Source organism: Macaca fascicularis, chromosome 19 (genome assembly GCF_037993035.2).
Source record: "Macaca fascicularis isolate 582-1 chromosome 19, T2T-MFA8v1.1".
In the NCBI taxonomy this organism is placed as follows: domain Eukaryota; kingdom Metazoa; phylum Chordata; class Mammalia; order Primates; family Cercopithecidae; genus Macaca; species Macaca fascicularis.
In genome coordinates this window covers 1,841,412-1,862,378 of record NC_088393.1, presented here as the reverse complement: position 1 = coordinate 1,862,378, position 20,967 = coordinate 1,841,412, and the positions used below count along the sequence as shown (strand labels likewise).

Genomic DNA, 20,967 nt, shown 5'->3' with positions numbered 1-20,967 from the left:
GACCCCGGGGCACAGGTGTCACCTGCTTGTCCCCAGTCCCACACAGTCAGGGCGAGCCAAGCTGCCCTCCCCCGCTGCAGTCTCGGGGGCCTCTCTCGGTCTGTGGCCTCACTTTGAGGGTTACTTCCCCAACCCTCCCTGTAGGATTCCCCTAAAGAACAGGGTGGGGTGGGCAATCAGAGAGGACTTCCTGGAGGCGGCGGCTGAGAGCAGAGCAGAGGACCCGGGGTACTGGAGGAGGAAGGTGAAACGTGAGCACAGTCCTGGCAGGGTCTGGTCAGACGGAGATGCCCAAGGGAGCAGATGGTACCAGGACAGGGGACCCTGGTCTGAGGGGGCGACAGCCCCTCCCAACCCTGGCAGTGGCACAGGCAGGGTCGGCACAAACCTGAGGGACTGCCCATCCCCTGGTGGACGTGGGGACGCGGTGGGCTCAGGAAGTGGGGAGACAAATGGGCTGTGCCGGACCGGCTTTCCCACGTGAAGGGTTAGGACCAGGGAGACAGCGAGGGGACTGGGCGGCCCAAGGCTGCCACCTGGTGGCGGCTCCTCCTCACGCCAGGGCAGTGGCGGCTCCAGCTAGGTTGCCTGGGGGAGACCTCAAGCTGTGGGTACCCACCTACCATGGTCTCTCCAAGGCTAAACTCATGGGGGACAGGGGGACAGGCCAGAGCTGGACTCCGCACAGACACAGACCCCTGCAGGAAGAACAAGGCCCCAGGGAAGCTGATTAAGCGCCTTGCCGGGGATGGGGTCTCAGGCTCCACATTCTATAGGAGACTGATGGGGGAGGAGTGTCCGGCATGGGGGCCCAGGCCGCAGGGAACTCCAGCCTCCTACAGCACAGCTCTGGGGCTCCCCGGAATCATGGCCAGAGGTATCCGTGAGGTGATGTGGGGATCCTCCAGGGAAGGGCCCATGAGACCCAGGCTGAAGATGGCATAGAGAAGGGGGCCTGCAGCAGGGGCTCTGACAGATGGAACAGGAGTTTCCTCTAGGAAAAGAGGTGCTCACAGGCAGGGCCTGATCCCAGGCAGCTGGAGATGGGTTCTTCACTTGGGGGCAAGGCTGGAGAACCCAAGCTTGGTTGCAGACAGACCAAGGCTGGCTTGAGCCCTGCTCCACCACCCACCCCGAACTGGCCGCACCAGTATGCACGGGCCTGGAGGTGGCACGGGGTCAGCACCAGCTGCCGAGACATGGCTGCATTTATTGTTCCCAGCCCAGCGGGAAGGCGCTCCCAGAAAGGTTCCTTGGGTTATCTGCCCACCCAGCCTCGGTTCTGGGCTGCCATGGCCCCACGGGGACAGGGGAGACACACAAGTCACAGTCAGGCAAGGGGGCCTCAGAGTCCTGGGCAGCAGCTGTCGGGGCCCGTCCGGTCTTCACCTGGGACCCTCGGCCAGGCTGGCGCAGCATCCAGGAGGCGAGGCTGTGTGGTCCGGCGGTAGGTGCAGGTGGCAGTAGGCAGGCAGGCTGTACAGGTTCCAAAAAGAGCTCTCAGGCTGGCACTGGGTGAGGCCAGCCCCAGGGCCAGCAGGGGAATGAGCGGTGGAGCGGGGGGTTGCTGGGCACTGGGGTGGGTCCCATCTCCTGTCCTTCCCTCATGGCCGCTGGAAAGGCCGCCTCCCTGGATCAGCATCTGGAAGCAGGGGGTCAAGGGTGAGAGGTGAGGAGTGAAGGGCCCACCCTGCCAGGCAGAGGCTCACCCAGGTCAGGTAGGAGCAGGCAACCTGTCCAGGCCCCCTCAGTCCACCAGGGCCCACCCTTCCTCCCCTGGCCTCCTGGGCCCTGCTCAACTGCCCACCCTGGGGGAAGAGGCCCCCAACCAGGAGGTAGAAAAAACCTGGGAGGAGTTCCCAGAATGGAGTAAGACCTTGGGGAGGGATCCCAACGCCACCCTCCCTGGGGGCTCGAAAAGTCAGTGCTGTCCCCAGAAGCCGCCCTGTCCCCTGGTCTCCCAGCCTCCATGCCTGCCACCCCTCAACAGGCCAAGGTCCCCCCAGCAGCCACACTGCAGCACAACATAGCCATCAATCCCTGCCCAGAACCCCGCTAACCCAACACCTGCCTGTACACCCAGGCCTACCCCAGCCCGCCAACATCTGCCCAGGCTCCACCTCTGTCCCTGCTGTTCCCTCGGCCTGAGATACTATTCCAGGAGCCAGCCCCATTACACACCAGGGAGAGGCCCTCCCTGACGCTGCCCGCTCAGAAGCATCCTATGGTCAATTCTGCACCTGACTTAGACCTCATCTCTCAGAGAGGGGCCCAGATCGAGCACGCACTACCCTAAGCCCTGCAGCCACCTTCCTGTCTTAAAGATGCAAGAAGGCTGAACGCGGTGGCTCACGCTTGTAATCCCAGCACTCTGGGAGGCCAAAGCGGGAAGATCACCTGAGGTCAGGAGTTCGAGACCAGGCTGGCCAACATGGAGAAACCCTGTCTCTACTAAAACTACAAAAACTAGCCAGGCATAGTGGTGGGCACCTGTAGTCCGAGGTACTCAGAAGGCTGAGATGGGACAATTGCTTGAACCTAGAAGGCGGAGACTGCAGTGAGCAGAGATCATGCCATTGCCCTCCAGCCTGGGCAACAAGAACAAAACTCCGTCTCAAAACAAAACAAAAACTTAGCTCAGGTGCGGTGGCTCACGCCTGTAATCCCAGTTCTTTGGGAGGCCCAGGTGGGTGGATCACCTGAGATATGGAGTTGGAGACCAGCCTGGCCAACATGGTGAAATCCATCTCTACTAAATACAAAGAGTTAGCTAGTCGTGGTGGTGGCGGGTGCCTGCAATCCCAGCTACTTGGGAGGCTGTGGCAGGAGAAATGCCTGAACCCCGGAAGCAGAGGTCACAGTGAGCTGGGATTGTGCCACTCCGCCTCAAAAATAAAAAAATAAAAAATTTAAGTTACAAAAAAAATTGTAAATAGAGGCTGCGAGAAGGGATGACCCCTGCCCAGGGAGACCATGCCCTGACCACTGCTGTCAGCTGTGATTGCAGGGACCACTCCATCGCTTGCCCAAGTCACCAGATCCTGCTGAATCTCCAGCCCAGCCTGCCCACCGAGGCCCCAGAGCTGGGGAAGGGTGCACACCATCTCAGATTCCTCGACTCAAAGACCGTCTCCTCATCGCTGTCCAGCGAGGCCATCTCGGTGGGGTCCTCGGTGTTGGCCAGGAGTCCATATCGCCTCCGCTGAGGCTTCTTCAACCTGGAAGTAGGTCCAGGCATTGTCAATGGTCCCTCCCTGCCAATCCTGCCTCCTCCTTCCCTCAGGACCCTCATTGCCATCCTCTACCGGATCCCCCAGCCCTGCTGCAGACCTCCCTGGTTTTGCTGTGCCTGTTTCTTTCACGTCCTAATCGCCAAGTGATTACCACTCTCTCCCAAGGCGGTGACAGTCAGAAAACACGTGCCCTAGCAGGCCCTCCCATCTCCCCTGTGCCAGGACCCCAGAAGAGGCACGCTGATGTCACTCCCGTTGCACCGATGAAAAGACTGAGGCTCACACAGGGGTGAGGTTTCGCCAAAGACAACAGAATGGAAGGCTGTCTCAGGGCGAAGCCACTGGTGGCCCCAGCAGCCAGGGAGGCAGGGAGGGTGCAGGGCACAGGCAGGGGAGAGCGCCCAGCAGGTGCTTCCACAGGAAGGGGTGTGGAGCACCGAGGAGGCTCTGCAGAGGGCCCCTAAAAAGCAGCATAGCCAGGCACAGTGGCTCACATCTATAATGCCAGCACTTTGGGAGGCCGAGAAAGAAAGATCACTTAAGCCCAGGAGTTCAGACCAGCGAGGGCAAGATGGCGAAACCGCATTGCTACAAAAAAACATAAAAAATGATAAGCAGCTTGACTTTGCCAAAGTGGTGATGGGGAGGGATAAGGTCCTCGCTGTGTCACTCCCACCCGGAAGCAGCAGCCACACTGGGTAGTCAGAAGCCCAGAGAAAACTGGGCCCACAGGCCAGGGAAGCCGGGGTGGTCTGACCAGGCAGACGCCCCTCCTGTCCAGAGGCTGCCTACAGCTGGAACCCGCGAGGGTCTGGGGACGCAGCCGCACCTCCTGGGCTGTGGGAGCACCCAAGGCGGGCACGTGGCCGACGCTGGCGAAGGCTCAGCTTCAGCGGGTGGAGGCACAAAGGAAAAGAATCGGGACTCCACGGAAGGGTCGCGGCTGCAAGCGGGAAGATGAGAGCGAGGACCGGCATCCGGCGACAAGGAGCCAAGGAGGATCCCTCGCCCCGCCAGGGCCTGACCCCTGCCCGGCACGCTCCGGCTTCCGTGGCTCCATATGGGAAACGGGCAGCGTCACCCCCGAATTAAGAGGCGGCGACGCTGCGCACCCCGACGCCCGGGCGCAGGCCGGAGAGCGGGCGAGTCACGTGGCCCTGCCCCGCCCACACCACGTGACGATCCCCGCACAGCCCCGCCCACGCACACTCCGACCGGGAGGGAGGAACCCCGCGGCCCGGCACGTGACGCACGAGGCGCGCGCTAATTGGCCACGGCTGGGAGACGGTGCCCGTGTGCGCCTGACGCACCTGAACGCCCGGATGAGGAAGTAGAGCACGGCCAGGCCGCAAAAGCCCAGGATCACGTAGAAAGAGCGCTTCACCGCCGAGCCCGGCGACACCGGCGGACCCGCGTGCGTGCTGTTATGCGGAGCGCCCGGCTGGCTCCCGTTCGTCACGACTAGCGGCGGCGACGTGACCTGCGCGGGGCGCGGCGGCGAGGCCTCTTTGGCACCGCACGACAGCGCCGCCAGCAGCAGCGCCAGCGGGAGGAGCAGCAGCGGCGGCGGCGGCGGCAGCACGCGCGGCCCCATGGCCCGGCGGAAGCGGTGGCGGCGCCCCGCCCCTATGCACGGCTGTCAGTCAGACGCGCGGTGATGATGCTGGCCAATGGGGCGCGGGGGCGGAGCCTGACGCCCGGCCCCTCCTCCGCCTGGTGAGCCCTCGCGCTACCCACAGTGCCCCGCGCGCCCGCCGCTGAACCTGTTTCGTTGTCCGGCTCCGGGAGCCAGTGCGGAGGCCCGGAGCCCGCCCGTGGGAGCCCCGCCCGTGGGAGCCCCGCCCGTGGGAGCCCCGCCCGTGGGAGCCCTGGCAAGGCGCCGCAGGCAGAGTCCAGGATTACCAGCCCGGCGTGCGGGCGCGTGGCTTCCGAGGAAGTCGGGCTGGTAGCGGGGGAACGGGGCGGACGCCGACGTCAGGACCTCGGGCCGCTCATTCCCACCCGCCTCGGGGCGGCCCCCGCCGCTCCTGCCCCCGCCTCACGGACAGTGAGGACGCCTCGGCTGTGTCCGGGGCCCAGGAAGGAGGCGCCCCGTCCGCAGCCTGCTGCAGGGAACCGGGGGCTCGGCCCAAGACGGGGTCTGACAGCGCCTGCGCGCCCCCCGCGCCCCCGAAGCCGACTGCGCCTCAGGTCCCGCGGGACCGACGTCTCCGCGCTGCGAACCCCTCAGTGGCGAGCCCAGTGACCCGTGCGGTCTTCCCCGTCGGGTGCTGCTAGTGCGCTGAACGGGGTCCGCAGGCTTGTCTCCCGGTGGCCCCACTCTGCCGACAGCCCCCCAAACCACAGACTCGGCTTTTTGGGTGCACACGTGGCCCTTTATTCGAATCCGACTTTCACAGGGCTCCACATCGTTGTGGGCAAGGACTGGCCGCCCCGCAAGCCGCCAGCGCACCGCAGCCCGTCCTCCAGGAGAGACTTGAGGCCCTGAGCCCGCACCTCGCTCGGGAAGCGCCTCCTGGAGGGAGGAGGGAGGAGATAGGGAGGCGCTGCCCGGCACCCCACACACACCGAAAGGCGCCCGCCGCGGGGCCACAGGTGCAGGAAAGCAGGACTCACTGGAACGCCCAGGTTCCGCCCGGGACAGGGCTCAGCGCCACATGCCGCTCTTCCCGAAAGCACTTACAGGGGACAAGCCTCCGGGGCAAGCGGCTGCCTCCAGCTCTTGTTGCAGGTGAAGTCCCTCCTGGGACAGTGACCCCAGAGGTCATCGCTGCTCTCAGGCCACCCTTCCCCGAGTCCTGGCCGGGCCCCTTCAACCTGCCAAAGCAAAGCAGCGTTACTCCCTGCGTCCTCCACGGGGCTCACAGCTGCCCCTCCCGGCCTCCCCGGAAACAGCCACAGCCCCTAGGAAGGTCTCAGGCTAGTCACGGGGCTGTGACCTCAGGCTCCGTCACAGGCCAGCGTGCCCAGGGCGGGTCTGCGCCTTGGGGGCGCAGCCAGAGCCAGCTACCCGCATGGGATGGAGCTACGTGGGCCAATGTGGGCTCTAGAAAAAAACTAATGGCGGCAACATACATCAGAGAAAGCTAGTTAAGAGTGTGACTTAAGAGGTCTGGAAAAGACAATTGATGAGCAAAAAATCCAAAAGGCGGGGGCATTCACTGGTCTCCAATCCTGCTTAAGGGACCTTATCTAAGAGCCAGGCATGACTGGGCCCACCCTGCACCTGGCTGCACGTGGGGAGCGTAATGGCCAGGCCTGACTTTAGTTCCAGCTTAATTGAAGAAAAAAAAAATTGAAAAATAAGGAAAAACAAAAAACAGTCATAGGAACATTCCCCGGGCACATGACTTTCAATGAGCTCTCGACAAGAGGGATGTGGGCACGAGCGGAAGGAGTTACCTCGAATTACAGGGCTATTTCCACATATGAGCTAGCCAAGGGAGCAGCTTGCGTCTCAGAGGGTTCTGTTGGGCGCACAACACTTCTGTCCTCCGAGGGCTGCAGCTTCCATAGGCTAGCAGAGAACGCTCAGAACTCGTGAAGCAACAGCAGAACTAGCTAACCGGCTGGCCGTCTGAGGTCGCCCTGGGATGCCACGTGCCTCCGCTCTCTGGCCTGCTTCTAGACTGAGGCAGTCCAGGTCAGCGTCGGGTGCACGTCCACTGTCCCTGCTAAGCTGCCCGCACAGTCCAGCCCTCTGGCCACCACTGCCAGAAGCCTCCCGGGGCTGCCCTGAGGCCTGAGCTGCCCGCTCCCGTCCCCCGCCTGGCTCCCCTACCCTGACCAGCGCCAATCTGCTGGGCCTCCCTTTCTAGCTCTCTCTGCAGGCCCCAGGGAAGGCTTGCAGACCTGCTGCTTCTCCGCCTTCTCTGCTCAGGTCTGGCTGCAGGAGCCTGCAGCAGGGAGTGTGTGGTGCAATGCAAGGGAATTGTCAGAGCAAGGTTCATTTCACACGGTCTTTTAATCGGCTTCGTAAAGCCAAAGAAAACTGCATACAAGAATTCCTCAGCCACTGCAAATACAACATCGATGGAGTATGCGTACGTCTTCCAGTAAAAAAGGACAATATAAATAAACATCTTCAAGAACCTCTCAGGGACGTCTGCACGTCTACTGTGGGGCGCACAGCACAGATGGGCGCAGGGGCCAGGGCTCCAGGGCAGTTGCTGCCACACCCGCCGGGGTCCTACCACACTACACTCAGAAACGTCACATGGAGTTGGAAAAAGCCACAGCTTGCTCAGCTTCCGACAAAGAGCGGATTCACAGTCCGTTCGATCTCAGAGGAGTGAGTGGGGCACCCACTTCATGGGGCCAACCCCACCAAAAGAAAAAAAGGCAACACAACCAAAAACTAAAAAACCAAAAACCCACACAACCCCCGATTTTTTTGAAAACTCATGGCTCGTGGTCAAAAAAGTAAATCTGAAGTGCTTTTCAAAATGTTTTGAAAACCCTTAAAAACAGCACTTCCTTAAAAAGAAAAGTCTAGTAACGAGGCCATCCTGGCGTCAGAAGCGGTCAGGCTGGGTTTGACAAGATCAGAACCGAAATGACTACGAAAGTGGGAATACAAGGAGGTGCGTTTACTACACGTATTAACGTTCAGCGAAGCTCCCACAATCTTTAAACACACAGCCATTGGAAGGACGATCTTGAGCAGGAAGGGTTTTTACTCGTTGTGTGTAGCTGAGGACAAGAAGCAGGCACAGTGTAAAGGCACCGAAGCAACGAGAGGCAGCTTCACCCCAGAGGCCAGACCAGGGCGCGGCCTGCGACCGGGGAGCAACCACCCCCCACAGCCGAGGGAGGCTGGCCTGCAGCCACACATGCACCTATGCTGACTGCCCAGCGGGCCCTCGCTCTCCCTTGCCTTTTTGGTCAGTCTCATTTGGCTTTTGTGTCCTGTGATAGAAATGGCTCTGAGAGGACAGACGTGCCTCTTATAGGCAAGCGCAGTGACAAGATCTGAGTGTCCAGCCTAAAGTGCTTGGAGAAGGTGCCAAGGTGAACCGAGCTCCCACCGCAGGCCACAGCAGCGTGGCACCCTCGGAGCGTGACTTACCGTAACTGTCGTAACTGTCTCTATAGGACCCGCCCGAGCTCCGGTCACTGTAGCCACCACTCTGACTCCGGCTGCAGGATAGACAGACATGAGTACCGGAGGATACCAGTCTACTTTTGCTCTGCCACAGCAGGCTGAGCCGTCAGCCCCCATGCCAGCTGTCCCTTCTGGGGACGCAAGGACCCCAGCAGGGTAGAGTCTCAGAAATCGTCCAAAACCTGCACCAGCCATGCCCCCCTGGCCTTCCCGCTTCTGCCACTGTCTTCAGCAGTTTCTTCTCCTCTTGGCCTGGGCCCCCTCCCGCCTCTGCTCCTTGGCCAGCCAGCCTCATCTCAGCTCCCTCAGGGACCTGGGACTGAAGCTGGCCATCCCACCATCACCCCTGTGCCCGGGTTGGTCTTCACCCCTCACCTGCTATAGTAGTCTCTGGAGCCACCGTAGCCCCCACTCCTGGACTCGAACCGGTTCCCCCCATAGCCTCGGTCCCCTCCTCCTGCATACAGGAAGAAGTGAGTACCAGCTCCCACCAGCAGTGCCTCACAGCATTCCCAAAGGGCCAACTCACGGCACTCACCTCTAGAGAACCCACGGCCCCGTCCTCGGCCCCCACGGAAGAAGCCCCGGCCCCCGGCAGAGCCACCACGGTACCCACGGGATCGGTTGTCTGACGACTTGCCTGCCTGGTCTACTCGGATCTGTCGCCCATCTACAGACTGGAGACCAGCGGATGGCACAGGTTAGTGGGTGGGTGCCCCATCCTCAGGATGGGGCTCCCGCTCAACACCCTGATCCTCACCTTCCCGTTCATGGCCATCATGGCATCCTTGGCGTCGTCAATGTTCTCAAAGGTGACAAACCCAAATCCCCGAGATCTCTGGGTCTCCCTGTCTTTCACAACCACCACTGTGCAGGGGAGAGAGGTCTGCAGTCAGCACCCAGCTGTACCTACAGTCAGGAGGAGCACAAGCCAGCCCCACCCGGGCCGCCGGCCCAGCACCAGCCTCACCTTCAGAGATCTGTCCGTATTTTGAGAAGACCTGCTCCAGCGACTGCTCATTGGTGTCAAAACTCAGCCCTCCAACAAAAAGCTTGCCTTCGTCTGATGCCATGGCGGCCTGTGGCAGACACCAATGAAATCCTCAACAGGGGTCATCTCTCACCACCTCTCCCCGCTTCCTATTTTATGTAAATGACATGTGTTTTTTAGGGGAAATATTAGAAAATCAGGTTATTGTTTTTCATTGTCGGAAACTCGTACCTAGGACTTAAGCTGTCACCCAGGCTGGAGTGCAGTGGTGCAATCATGGGTCACTGCAGCCTCCACCTCCTAGTCTAAGCAATTCTCCTACCTCAGTCTCCCAAGAAACTGGGACTATAGATGTGCACCACCACGCCTGGCTAATTTTTTCTTTTTAATTTGTTTTAGTAGAGATGGGGTCTCGCTCTGTTGCCCAGGCTGGTCTGAAACTCCTGGGCTCGGCTGGGTGCAGTGGCTCACACCTGTAATCCCAGCACTTTGGGAGGCCGAGACGGGCCGATCACCTGAGGTCGGGAGTTCGAGACCAGCCTGACCAACATGAAGAAACCCCATCTCCACTAAAAACACAAAGTAAGCCAGACACGGTGGTGCATGCCTGTAATCCCAGCTACTCGGGAGGCTGAGGCAGGAGAATCACTTGAATCCGGGAGGCGGAGGTTGCGGTAAGCCGGGATCACGCCATTGCACTCCAGCCTGAGCAACAAGACTGGGTGGAACTCGTCTCAAAAAAAAAAAAAAAAAAAAAAAACCTCACTCCTGGGCTCAAGCAATCCTCCCACCTTGGCCACCCAGAGTTTTGGGATTACAGGTGTAACCCACCGCACTCAGCTACCTAAGACTTAATTCAAACCGATTTACCACACTGAATACAGTCCGCTTCTCAGCTCCCTCCACCCCCCAGACTAAAAGCAGGCCGCACCCATGTCCACGGTCGTCCCCATGGGACAGGGCCTCCGGTGTCTCCCCCTCTAGCCCCGAATCTTCCAGTCGTGCCGTGGGCAGGACTGCACCCTCAGCTTCTCTCCCCTTTACGAACTGGTGCCAACTCCAACCCTAACCAGTTGACTTCTACTTGTTGCTGGACCAGAACGTGCTTCTGTTCACTGTAAAATTCCCCGAGACTGGGGGGCACCTCGGGGCAGGCACTAACTTTTACAGACAGGACCTCTGCCGGGAATCGGGAAGGGATGGCCCCGGAAATGATGAGGCAGGATTTCCAGACAGGAGAACTGGCATTCAGGAGAACTGGCTATTTAAGGGCGCAGTCAGTGCTGACACAGACAAAGCATTCATTGGCTGGGAATGGCCACCACCCAGTGGCGCTGATAACTAGACTTGGAAGTCTGGCACTGGGGGCTGTGCCAACTTGGACCAAAGTTTGGGCGCAAAGCACGACGTAGCAGACGAGGAATCACACTGGAACGGGCCATGCCTACCCAGGATTTGCGAGGCCGTCCTTTCCCTCATGCAATCACAATGGGAAAAGGAGAAAAATGAGGCTCAGAAAACAAAAGCTTTGGTTTATGGATACCTCCAGCCCCATGGCAGGGAAACCGGCCCTGGAGACCGGGCGCGCCACGTGGCCCCGCCCCCGCCGCGTGCGCATGCGCCCCGTGCGCGCCCTGCGCCACTCCATCCGGGCACTCGGTGCTCCCGCCATTTCGCTGGGCACAGCCTCGAGCTGGCGGCCGCCATTTTGCGGCGGCAAGCCGGTCGCTGGCGGCCCGGGCCGGCGGGGAGAGGCCCTCTGGCCGCTACTCGGCCCAATCTCCCGCTGCCCCTCGCCGCCGGCGGGGCGGACTCCACCCCGGGCCCGCCCCGGCACCGCCCCCTCCCAGGGGCGTGCCGCTGCGGCCCCGCCTCGCCTGGCCGCCGCAGGCCGCCCGCCGCCCCGAGTTCCTCGGAGCCGGTGCCGCCAGGGCCCTCACCACTGAGTCGGGTAGGTCCCTGACGCAAGCGGGAAGACAGCACACCACAACGACCCGAGCCTCCTAACGCGCGAGTGAGGGGGGGCGCCCCTGCGCCCGGCATTATATACACCGCCGCCGGGCCCCGCCCCCTGCACCTCCCGGACCAATCAGAGGCCGCTCCTGCGTCTCATATTCATGAGCTGGGGGCCGGGTCTATCTCGGCTCCGCCTCCTCCCGCGCGCTGGTGTCGGGCTAGACGATTGGCCGGGACGTTTCCAGTCCGCAGTCCCCTGCCCGCGCTCGGAGGGGCGTGGCCAGCGCGCGGCGGGGCGGGGCTGACCCAGTTCCGCGTGCCCTCTCCCTGGCCCGCGGCGGGCAACAAATGGGCCTCTAGCCCCGGTTCCGAGGCCTCCGGCCTCATGGGGACCTCTGGGTGTCACTAGGACCCCGACTTTGCCTGTGCTCCAGCAGTCCCGACATAACCTAGCCCAGATCCCCTACCCAACCAAGCCCCGGCTGTCAGACATCCCAACTTCATCTGAACCCCGATACCTGTCGTGATATTCTTGCCACTACAACCGACGTCCCAGTTTTCCCAGCACCCCAGCACTCCATTCCTGCCATCAACCCCATGCCCACCCAAACCCCAACAAAGACAACCCCATTCATGCGAACCCCAACATTCGCAATCCCAGTTGTTCCTACTTCGCCACACTTTGGTGCACCCCAACTTTACGCAATCCAGTTTGCCTACAAACTCCAACCCGCACCTAAGCCTAACTCCCACTGGAACCGCGACTTCACGGCTGGGTGCATCGCCCACACCCCCACACTCGCCTGGCCAGATAGTGTTGTGCGTCCCTGCTGTCGGGTGCAGGCGAACACCCCGAGTCCCCACTGCACCCCAGCACTCAGCCCGGCCCTCGGCCTCCCCTCCCACCGTGCTGCACACCCAATGCGCACTCGCTCCCCACGCCGGGCCGGGCCCACTCTGCTCCTCTACCCAGGCCTTTTCTCTCCTTCCACAGACCTCCCCTACTGAGCCTGGCTGACAGAGGGGAGTCTCAAAGCCTCCGCCATCTGGAGAACCAGCTATGCAAGGACCCTCGCTCCCTACTCTTCGTTGGCCCCAAAGCCTCTGGGGAGCCCTCTATGGCCACCACTTGCTCCTCACCCAGGCCTCATCTCATGCTGCCCCCTCCCCCGGCCCTGGTGGAAGAAACCAGCGTGGACCCCTGCCTCTCTGCCCCAGAAAGTCTCAGGAGGGCTGACCCTCTGCTCACAAGCTGGGGGGAGTTGGGGTACAGAGACCCCCGTTTTGCGGCTCACCTCAGGGAAATCCCGGTCCCACTCCTGGCCTCAGACTCACTCCCACCCTCAAGTGGATCGAAGTGGGGGTAGCCAAGGGCGCTGTCTCCAGTGACAAGGTCTCTGGGACCCCTCATGGGCTCAAGACCCCTCCCCCCGACAGCAGCTGTGTGACTCATCACCACCCGCTTTGCACCTCGGCCCCCCCCCACTACAGCCGCCCCGCTCCCCGTCAGCAGCAGCCGGCTGCTGCGTCAGCCACTCACGCAGGGTGGTTATTAAAGGAGCGGGGAGAGACATCAGCACCGAGCTCCCCTACGCCCGCCGTCCGTGCGGGAGGGGCCCCCCACCCACTGGAGCCCCAGACGCGGGCTAGGCATGCCCAGCCAGGGAGCAATTCAGGCCCATTCTTTCTGATCTGCCCCCCAGCCCCCAGCCCCAGCAGTCAGGGCGGGGACGTTCCCTGGCCCTAGAGCAGCCCTTGTAGGGGGGGCGTTGGAGGGGGTCCCCGGTAGCCACAGCGGCCCCTTCATAATTGCATAATTCTTGCCGCCCCCCCCGCAACCCATCGCTCCCTGGTTCTGTGAGCCTCTGTCTTTTCCTGGTTTTGTAAAGCGCCGCGTTCATTCATTCATTCATTCATTCTGCCAGCGCCTAGTTATTAAGCGCTTACTACGAGCCGGTTCCTGGGTGCGGGCTCCGTGAGTGCCCGCAGCCGTCCTGGGTTCCCAGGGTGGCGTCGACGCGCACCTGCGCACACCTGCCGCTTTACATCTGCGCCGAGCACTGCGCACCGGCTTCCAGGTGTGGGACCGGTGTCCGTACCTGTGCCTCTGGGGTCACCTGCGTCTGCGAGCACCTGTGACTCCCAGGTGTCTCACCGCCACCCTGTGTCCCCATCGAGGGTCTCAGGAGGCTGGGACCCCGTCATCCACCCCTGCTGGCAGCTCAGCACGCGAGACCCGACTGGGGCGCGCTGCCCGTTGCAGACACGAGGGGGCGCTACGGCCTCGCTCCGTCCGCGGCGTTTGGGTCGAGCGCCCGGACTCCTGGTGCCCCTCCGCGCAGACGCCTCGCGTGGGAGAGGGAGCCCCGCCGCCCAGCCCTGCGCGGCCACAGTGCACAGTCCTCGAGAGGCCCAATCTCGGGGGCGAGGACGCAGCCTGCGTGTCGACCCCGAACCACCCGCCGCCCCCGCGCCTCGGCTCCAGCGGAGGGGCTCAAAATAGCCGCGCCGGGCGGGGGCGAGGCTGCTATTCCGGGCCCGACGCGCGGGGCTCGTCCGTGCCCGGCGAGGCGCGGGGATCAGCCAGAGTCCCCGAAACTGCTCCCCGCGTGTCCCTCTTGGGCCCCGTGGGCCCATTCACAAATGCCGCCCACTTTCCAGCCTGCCGTCTCGGAGGGGGCGCGCGCCTCCTGCACCCAGATACTCCTCCCGGGCCCCCGCCCCTGCATGGCGTCGCCATGGAGACGGGGGCGGGGCCCCTGGCTCCCGCACCGACCGCTCCTCCCTCCCCGCGGGGCCCCGCCCGCCGGACGCCGGGTCCTCCCCCGACCCCGACTAATGACCGGGCGGGAGGCGGTAGAAAGCGTCTAGGCCTGGGACGGGCGTGGCCGGGGATGAAAGGCGCGTGGGGGGTACCCCGGGGCCGCATAATTACCGCCCCCTCCTAGGCAGGCGGGGGCCAGGACCGTGCACCTGGTGGCTGCCCCGCGGGGGCGCGGAAATAGGACCGTCCTGGCAGAGGATGCAGCAGGCCCAGCTGGCCCCAGTACGCGGGGCCCAGAGCCAGGGTGGGGGATGCAAAGACCGGGCGTGCGGGTTGCCAGGTGTGGCGCACATGTGTGCCCGTGGGCAGAGTACAGAGACACAAGCTTGTGTAGACACGAATGTGTAGCTGTGTGCGAGTGCATACGATGTGGGGTGTGCAGGGACCCCAGGCTGGCCTGTGTCGGAGCGCAGGGCATATAGGGGTGTGCACACAGTCTTGGAGGTGTGTGCACGGAGCTCCAGGCACCTGCATGTGTGCAAGTACGCAGGAACCCATCTGCGTGGCGCTGTGTGTGCAACACAAAGAGGTGGGCGCTTATCCGGATATGGATGTGGGGGCAGCCAGGGACAGGGCTGCGTGTGCGTGACTCGGGTGTGCCGGGACCCACAGAGCATATGTGTCCATGCCTGGTGCTGTGACTCATGTCCCTGGGGTAGGCACGCGTGCTGTGTGTCAGCGGGAGCGGCGCCTCCCAGGGCGGCCCAGAGTTCAGAAGCCCAGAGGAGGAAGGGTTAAACCTGCCCCTCCCCTCAGCCCCTACCTGAGTCCGGGGGTGGGATCCCAGGTCCCCTGGGAGGCCCCGGCCCCCCACCCCCCCCCGGGCCTGAGATTCAGGGGCTGCTATACAAGAAAGCCTGTCTGAGCTGCTCTGCAGCCTCAGTTTCCCTCCTGTTCCTCAGATGCGGTCGCAGGGTGGATCGGCTTCCCTTCCCTGTGACTCACCCCCTCCCCACAGGCCTGAGTCACAGCTCAGGAATGTGGAGGCTGGGAGGCCCTGTCCACTCCTGCCCCAGCCAGGCCATCCCAGCAGCCCAAAGGCCAGGCCTGGGCCACAGATGGACATCCCTGGCACACACACCCCGTCACAGGCCACACACAGGTGCACACCCACACCCCTGCTTCACACCCACTGGACACAAAGTGATACGCCATGCACTGGGCATCCGGAGACCCTGCCGGCCACAGGCACACACAGTAGACAGGCTGAGGATGGGTAAGGCCCCGACCTGCCCTGGGGTCACTCACACACCTGGTCACTCTTTCAGTACACGGGATGCTGCAGAGTCATCGGTGACCCCTTCTGCTGGGGCCCAGACCAGCCAGCACGTGGCAGACCTGCAGTGATGTACGCCCATGCATGTCTGTGACATGCAGATCAGGTGTCTGTGAAAGGTCCAAGACTCTGCATGGCCCACAGACACCCTAAAGCTGACCGAGGTCTAGGCTCACCTGCGTGGAGGCTGGGGATGCAGCCGCCTGCTTTCTGAAACTGGGAAAAGGTCCGGGGACTCTGGAGTCCCCACTGCTTAGCAACAGATGCTGCATCCTGGGGTAGGAGGAGGGATCCCCACTTGGGCCCAGCTCCCTTTCGTGGGACTACAGATCCGGTGCTTAACACAGGCCAAAGAGTCGGGATTTCCTGCAAAGACAACCAGGCTCAGAGAGGCCCTGCCTGGGGCAGGCAACAGTGGAGTGGGATGAGTGGCGAGTGTCCCCCTACTCGCCCAGGCACTTGCAGGGGCTCAGGACCTATGGAGTGAGGGTGAAGACACCTATGTTCCATCTTGCTGGAGAAGCACCTGGCACCTGCCCGCCCTAGCATGCCTGGAAGGTTCCCACATCCAGGCGGAGAGATGGGCGAGGGGACACCTGTCCAGGCACCCATGGTTGCTCAGGCAGACCCTGGAGGGTCAGGGGCCCAGCTGTGAGGCAGGCAGTGCCCAGGACACTCTCCGCACCTCACTGCTTCATCTGAGAGGTGGGCATGCCAGCAGCACCTCCTGGGGTCAGAGGTGCATGGGGAAGACCTGGTAGGAAGTCGGCCGAGGGCAGTTAGCAGCAAAAGATAGCTCCACGCAGCGACCGGCTCTCCTTGTTGTTCGCCTCCTTGACGTGGCAGTCCACACGGAATCATCCCGTACGAAGGCCGGGAGCGATGGCTCATGCCTGTAATCCCAGCACTTTCGTTTGAGTCCAGGAGTTTGATACCAGCCGGGACAACATAGTTAGACCCCGTCTCTACAGAAAAATAAGCAAAATTAGCTGGGCATGGTGGTGCTCACCTGTAGTACCAGCTACTCAGGAGGCTGAGGCAGGAGGATCGCTTGAGCCCAGGAGTTCCAGCAAGGCTACAGTGAGCTGTGATGGAGCCACTGCGCTCCAGCCTGGACAGTGAGACCCTGTCTCGAAAATACTAATAATTGTGGCCAGGCATGGTGGCTCACACCTGTAATCTCAGCGATTTGGGAGGCCAATGCAGGTGGATCACTTGAGGGCAGGAGTTTGAGACTAGCCTGACCAACATGGTGAAATCCATTCTCTACTAAAAATACATAAAATTGGGCTGGGTGCAGTCGCTTACACCTGTAATCCCAGCACTTTGGGAGGCCGAGACAGGCAGATCACTTGCGATCAGGAGTTAGAGACCAGCCTGGCTAACATGGGGAAAGCCCCTCTCTACTAAAAAAAATTAGCTGGGTGTGGTAATCGTAGCTACTCTGAAGGCTGAGGCAGGAGAATCATTTGAACCCGGGAGGTGGAGGTTGCAGAGAGCTGAGATTGCGCCACTGCACTCCAGCCTGGGCAAGAGTGAGACTCTGTCTCAAAACAAAAACAAACCAACAAAAATAATAATCGTCCCTTATGCTAACTCTCCTGTTTCATTTGTATTTCCAACATGAACAGAAAGACTTTTGGAAGGCGTAGGTTGGGGCTCACCTGGGAACCCCTCTCCATCCCCCACCCAGACCAGCAGCCTGGAGTCGAGCTTGGCTGGGCAGCAGGGATCACTGGTGCACTGAGGGGTGAGTGGGTGAGTGTCTGTGGCTGGAGGCCCTGGGGGTGTTCCTGCCCCCGCCCAGGCGTGTGTTGGTTGTGGGGGAAGGCTGCTGCCCTCTCTGGATCTGGTCAGGGCCCTCTTTGTATCTGGTGACAGCTGTGGGGTGTGGTGTGACTCTGCAGGCTGGGGTTTTGTTCCTGGAGGCCTTGGCCCAGGCTGAGCAAGGAGGTGCTGTTTGTTTTAGGGTCACGCAGTGGATTGAGGTAGGGGGCAGGTTTATGGGGTGTGTCTGGTGGGGAGTTTTGTGTATCTGGGAGCCTGGCACACCAGCCGCACCATAAATGCATGGCCTGTGGAGGGCTGTCCTGGGCGTGCTGGTCGGGGTGTGGGATGGCTGTGCAGGCCCCGCGTGGGACGGCACCCGTTGGTTTTGCTTGCTCTCCCGCAGGGCTGAGTGTGGGCAGCGTCCTCAGTATGGGGCGTATGCCCTCTGTGGCAGCCAGCTGTCTCCCTCGCCCCGCTCCGCCCACATTCCAGAGGTGTTGGGGGCGCCCTCCCAGGCTCCCACCCGCTCCCGACCTCCAACCTCGGCCCAAGCCCACTCCCTCTGCTCTGGCACCCAAGGAGGCAGCTGGCTCCAGGGAGGGGCTGCAAGGCGGGGGAGGAGGCTGGAATGTGCCCCAGGGTGAGGGGGTCCCCCAGAGAGGGGGCGGAAGCAGGGAAGGGACGGAGGGGCGGAGATGGTGGTACTGGGTTGGGGAGACCGCGGGAGATCGGAACAAATAGAGAAAGGCAAAAGAAAGAGAAACGGAGGGAGTGAGAACCAGACAGAGGGTGGAGGCAAGGCCAGGAGGGCCCCTGCAGAGTCAGGGCCCAGGTGACAGCCTCCCCTCCCCCACCCGCCAGGCTGGGCTGCTCACCTGTCCCAAGTGACCCCAGAGGCAGCCAGTTCTCTGCCCTCCCAGGGCTGGGTGGCCCGTGGGTGGGGCTGCACCGGCCTCCTGGGTTGGGCCCCAACGCCCTTGGCCACGGGGTGGTGGCGTCCCCAGCCTCCAGCCCAGTAACTCCCATTCCCATGGTGCTGGGAGAGGAGGGCGGGTGGGGCCAGGCCCTGTGGGGGCGGCTGTGCCTGGGCACCGGCTCAGTCCCTCCAACCCAGTGGCTCCAAGCCAGGGGCCTGGCTGCCTGGCTTCTATTGCTGTCCACCCTAGCCACCTCCCAAGCCAGCTCCAAGGGCCCATTCGGCCTCCCCCAGAGGACTCCGGCCTCAAGCTGAAAGCCATGACCTCCACTGACCTTCTCCTGCCCGCCCACAGCTGCCGCGTCTCTCCAAGCACTGCCCACCTGTGAGCTCACCGCCTGGCAGGGACGCCAGCACGGGCTCCCAGCCACAGGGCAGCTCCCACCCTGCAGCTCCAGCTCTGTTCCCAGGCCACTCCAGAGGCCAGGCTGCACCAAAGACCTTGGCTACAGTCTCCCCACCTGGCACAGGCCCTGTTCACTTCAACCACTGCCTTCTCTGAGCACACACCAAGTTGGAGCCCACAGCCAAGCAGCGGGCGGCACGGGGGATTCCTGCCTCCTGAGTGCTCACTTCTCTTGGCCCAGAGCTCACACCAGCATTTCAGATTTCCTCCTCCATCCCCGTTACCCCGTCCTTGCCAACCACCTCCCTGTGGACCTAAAGCCACCACCTTCCGGGCACACCGTGGTTCCTTTTCCGTCTCTACCCCCCCCAGGGTGAGGCCGCCAGGGTCCCCATCGATCATCGATCCAACTCGACCGCCCCGCAAAGTCCAGGCCATGGGTCCAGCCACCTCCCAGATGTCCTGGCCGCCGCTCCCTCTCACCTTCTCCTCCCTGGTCCCTCAAGTCATCCCTCCAGTGGCCGACTTGGGGAATCACCGTTTAGGGTCCTTGCCAGCCTCGCCTTTCCGCCCATCTTTGATTTTTCTCCACTAACTGACTTCCCGGTTGCTCCCCAAATGCACTTGGTTTCACGTTTCCGGGCCTTGGCACACGCCGTGCCCCCTACCTGGAGCACCCTTTCCGCTTCCTACAACACTTGGCAAACTCCTGCTCCTTTGGCAAAGCCTCAGCCTCAGAGCCCCCCTCCTCCTGGCCTCCTGTCTGAGCAACCCCAGCCTAGGGACCGCGGGGAGGCTGGGCCGGGGTCTGGGACGTACAGTGGTGCAGGGGTGGGGGCAGCAGGAAACGCGTTGGCGTGAAAGGACGGGTGCACGTGAGCGTGCCCGTGCCGGGGGTCCACGTGCGGCGCCCCGGGGCTCGCCCCCTCTTCCGTCCAGGCCCCGCCGCAGCCGTCAGACCCTCGGCTGCGCCTCCCGCCCCCAAGTTTGCAGACGCGCGGGGAGAGAGGCGGGGCCGCAGCGCCTCCGCTCATGCGTCTGCGCACTCGGCCCTACCGTGCTGAAGTCCCGCCTTCTGGAGGCTGCCTCGCGCTGCTACTGGTGCACGCAGATGACCGAGCGGTGCGATCACCAGTGAGGCTTCCCCGCTGGTGGGCGGGGCCTGGGCCGCCCGACGCGCGGACGGGGGCGGGCGGGGCGCCCTACCCGGGGTGACGTCAGGCTCCTTTCGCGGCGCGTTGCCCTGGAAACCGCGTTTCCATCCCGGCGGGTTTCCGGGGGCCGCCCCCTCCCATTCAGCTTTTTCCTCAATGGTAGGGGGAAGGGAGCGATCCAGGGCCGACCCCGCCCCCCGCGATCCCAGCGGTCCCTGCCCTCTTTGTGCCTCAGTTTACCTCTCCGTGCCTCCCTACGCACACGTGGCCTCTGCCTGCCGCCCCTCCGCCCCCTGCACCCCTGGCTGGGCTGACCCCACCAGGCCAGGGCTCTGAGCCTGGAACTCCACACCCCACCCCACGTCCCCAGGGCACAGCCTTGACCCCCGGGATCCCCAGGCTGGGGTGGGAGTCGGCATCCCGAGGAGCGGGTCCTGGAGTGCAGGGGACGCGCCCCCCACCCTGCAGGATGAAGACACAGCCCCTGTGATTCAGCAGGTGCTGCAGACAACATCCTCCTTCCTTCTCCCCACCCCGCCCAGCGAGGGGGCGGGTGGCACCCTGGGGCCCTCGCCCTGACCCCAGGCCGGGCGTCGGTGACCCGCACCCCCGCCCTGCGCCCCGAGGGGACATCCGCACCAGGGACGGGGGCCGGGGGGCCGCCCGACTGGGCATCCGCCTTCCTGCCGTGGGCGTGGGATGATTTGGGGTTGACTGGGCGTTGGGAGGGGCAGAGGGGTCTCAGAAGGTGCTCCCAGGCCACTCCCTGGACCTGTGCCCCTTCCCCTCGGGGCTCCGGGTGCTGGGGCCCCTAGAGATGGGATAAGGGGTGGAGGTCACACCATTGAACAAACACCCCAAATCCTCTGGGGTGGGCCAAGTTTCTCTTTGGGCCTCTGTTCTCCCATCTATAAAATGGAAGCCCAGTTACTTCTCTTAGGCAACTCCTGTTACCTGAGAAAATACAGGTTAAAAAAGAAACAAAAGGACATGCAATAGTATTATTGCCCTCTCTCTGCCCAGCCAGGACACGGATGGAGGTGGGACCCCAGAGAGGACTCAGTGCTGGTGGGGCTCTTGGGGAGCTCCAGGCTGGGGGCAGACAGAGGGAAGGGTGGGGTCTGGGGGACTGGGCGGACAGGGGTGGGAGGCACAGGCTGGGGAAGTTCCCAGACAGCAAGGGACAGCCGGACAAGGGGTGTTCCTAGATAGGGGCAAAGGCCAGGTTTGGAGCTGAAGGCCAGGTCTGGGAAGGGCTGGAATGTCAGGAGGTGTGGCCAGAGAGGCCCCCCAGGGCTGGGTCAAGCCAGGCCTCTTATCGCCAGCCAGCCCAGGGT

General features: G+C 62.7%; 2 protein-coding genes across 24 annotated transcripts; both read right to left on the bottom strand.

Moving 5' to 3' along the window:
- Window positions 1-1,169: 1,169 nt before the first annotated feature.
- Window positions 1,170-4,835, bottom strand: FAM174C (family with sequence similarity 174 member C). The gene is made up of 3 exons (XM_005587384.5): window positions 4,544-4,835; window positions 3,102-3,218; window positions 1,170-1,642 (listed from the first exon to the last, which is right to left on the bottom strand). Coding segments are annotated over exons 1-3 (402 nt in total). The 5' UTR covers window positions 4,828-4,835; the 3' UTR covers window positions 1,170-1,641.
- A 751-nt stretch (window positions 4,836-5,586) lies between these two features.
- Window positions 5,587-19,459, bottom strand: CIRBP (cold inducible RNA binding protein). 23 transcript variants are annotated; one of them, XR_010583490.1, is made up of 11 exons: window positions 19,296-19,459; window positions 16,070-16,349; window positions 15,561-15,750; window positions 9,308-9,416; window positions 9,098-9,204; window positions 8,876-9,014; window positions 8,713-8,794; window positions 8,302-8,372; window positions 6,636-6,857; window positions 5,917-6,050; window positions 5,587-5,748 (listed from the first exon to the last, which is right to left on the bottom strand). XR_010583490.1 is itself a non-coding variant. In XM_074025167.1 (9 exons), exons 3-9 carry the CDS (start codon window positions 15,654-15,656, stop codon window positions 7,909-7,911), a joined length of 621 nt encoding a protein of 206 aa, XP_073881268.1. In that variant the 5' UTR covers window positions 15,657-15,750; window positions 16,070-16,349; window positions 18,960-19,459; the 3' UTR covers window positions 7,179-7,908. The 23 variants fall into 23 exon arrangements, 15 of the variants coding, with proteins under 15 accessions (XP_073881268.1, XP_073881274.1, XP_073881273.1 ...); XR_012428179.1 differs by lacking the exon at window positions 6,636-6,857 and having other exon boundaries at window positions 5,850-6,050; XR_010583492.1 differs by lacking the exon at window positions 6,636-6,857.
- Between the last annotated feature and the right edge of the window lie 1,508 nt (window positions 19,460-20,967).

Coding starts and splice junctions, on each gene's coding strand:
- FAM174C (XM_005587384.5), bottom strand. CDS start 4,827: ATGGGGCCGCGCGTGCTGCCGCCGCCGCCGCCGCTGCTGCTCCTCCCG. Junction 3,219..4,543: donor TTCCTCATCCGGGCGTTCAG/GTGCGTCAGGCG, acceptor ACCTACTTCCAG/GTTGAAGAAGCCTCAGCGGA.
- CIRBP (XM_065535994.2), bottom strand. CDS start 15,656: ATGCAGCATCTGTTGCTAAGCAGTGGGGACTCCAGAGTCCCCGGACCT. Junction 9,015..9,097: donor TGATGGCCATGAACGGGAAG/GTGAGGATCAGG, acceptor GCTGGTCTCCAG/TCTGTAGATGGGCGACAGAT. Junction 8,795..8,875: donor GGGCCGTGGGTTCTCTAGAG/GTGAGTGCCGTG, acceptor TCCTGTATGCAG/GAGGAGGGGACCGAGGCTAT.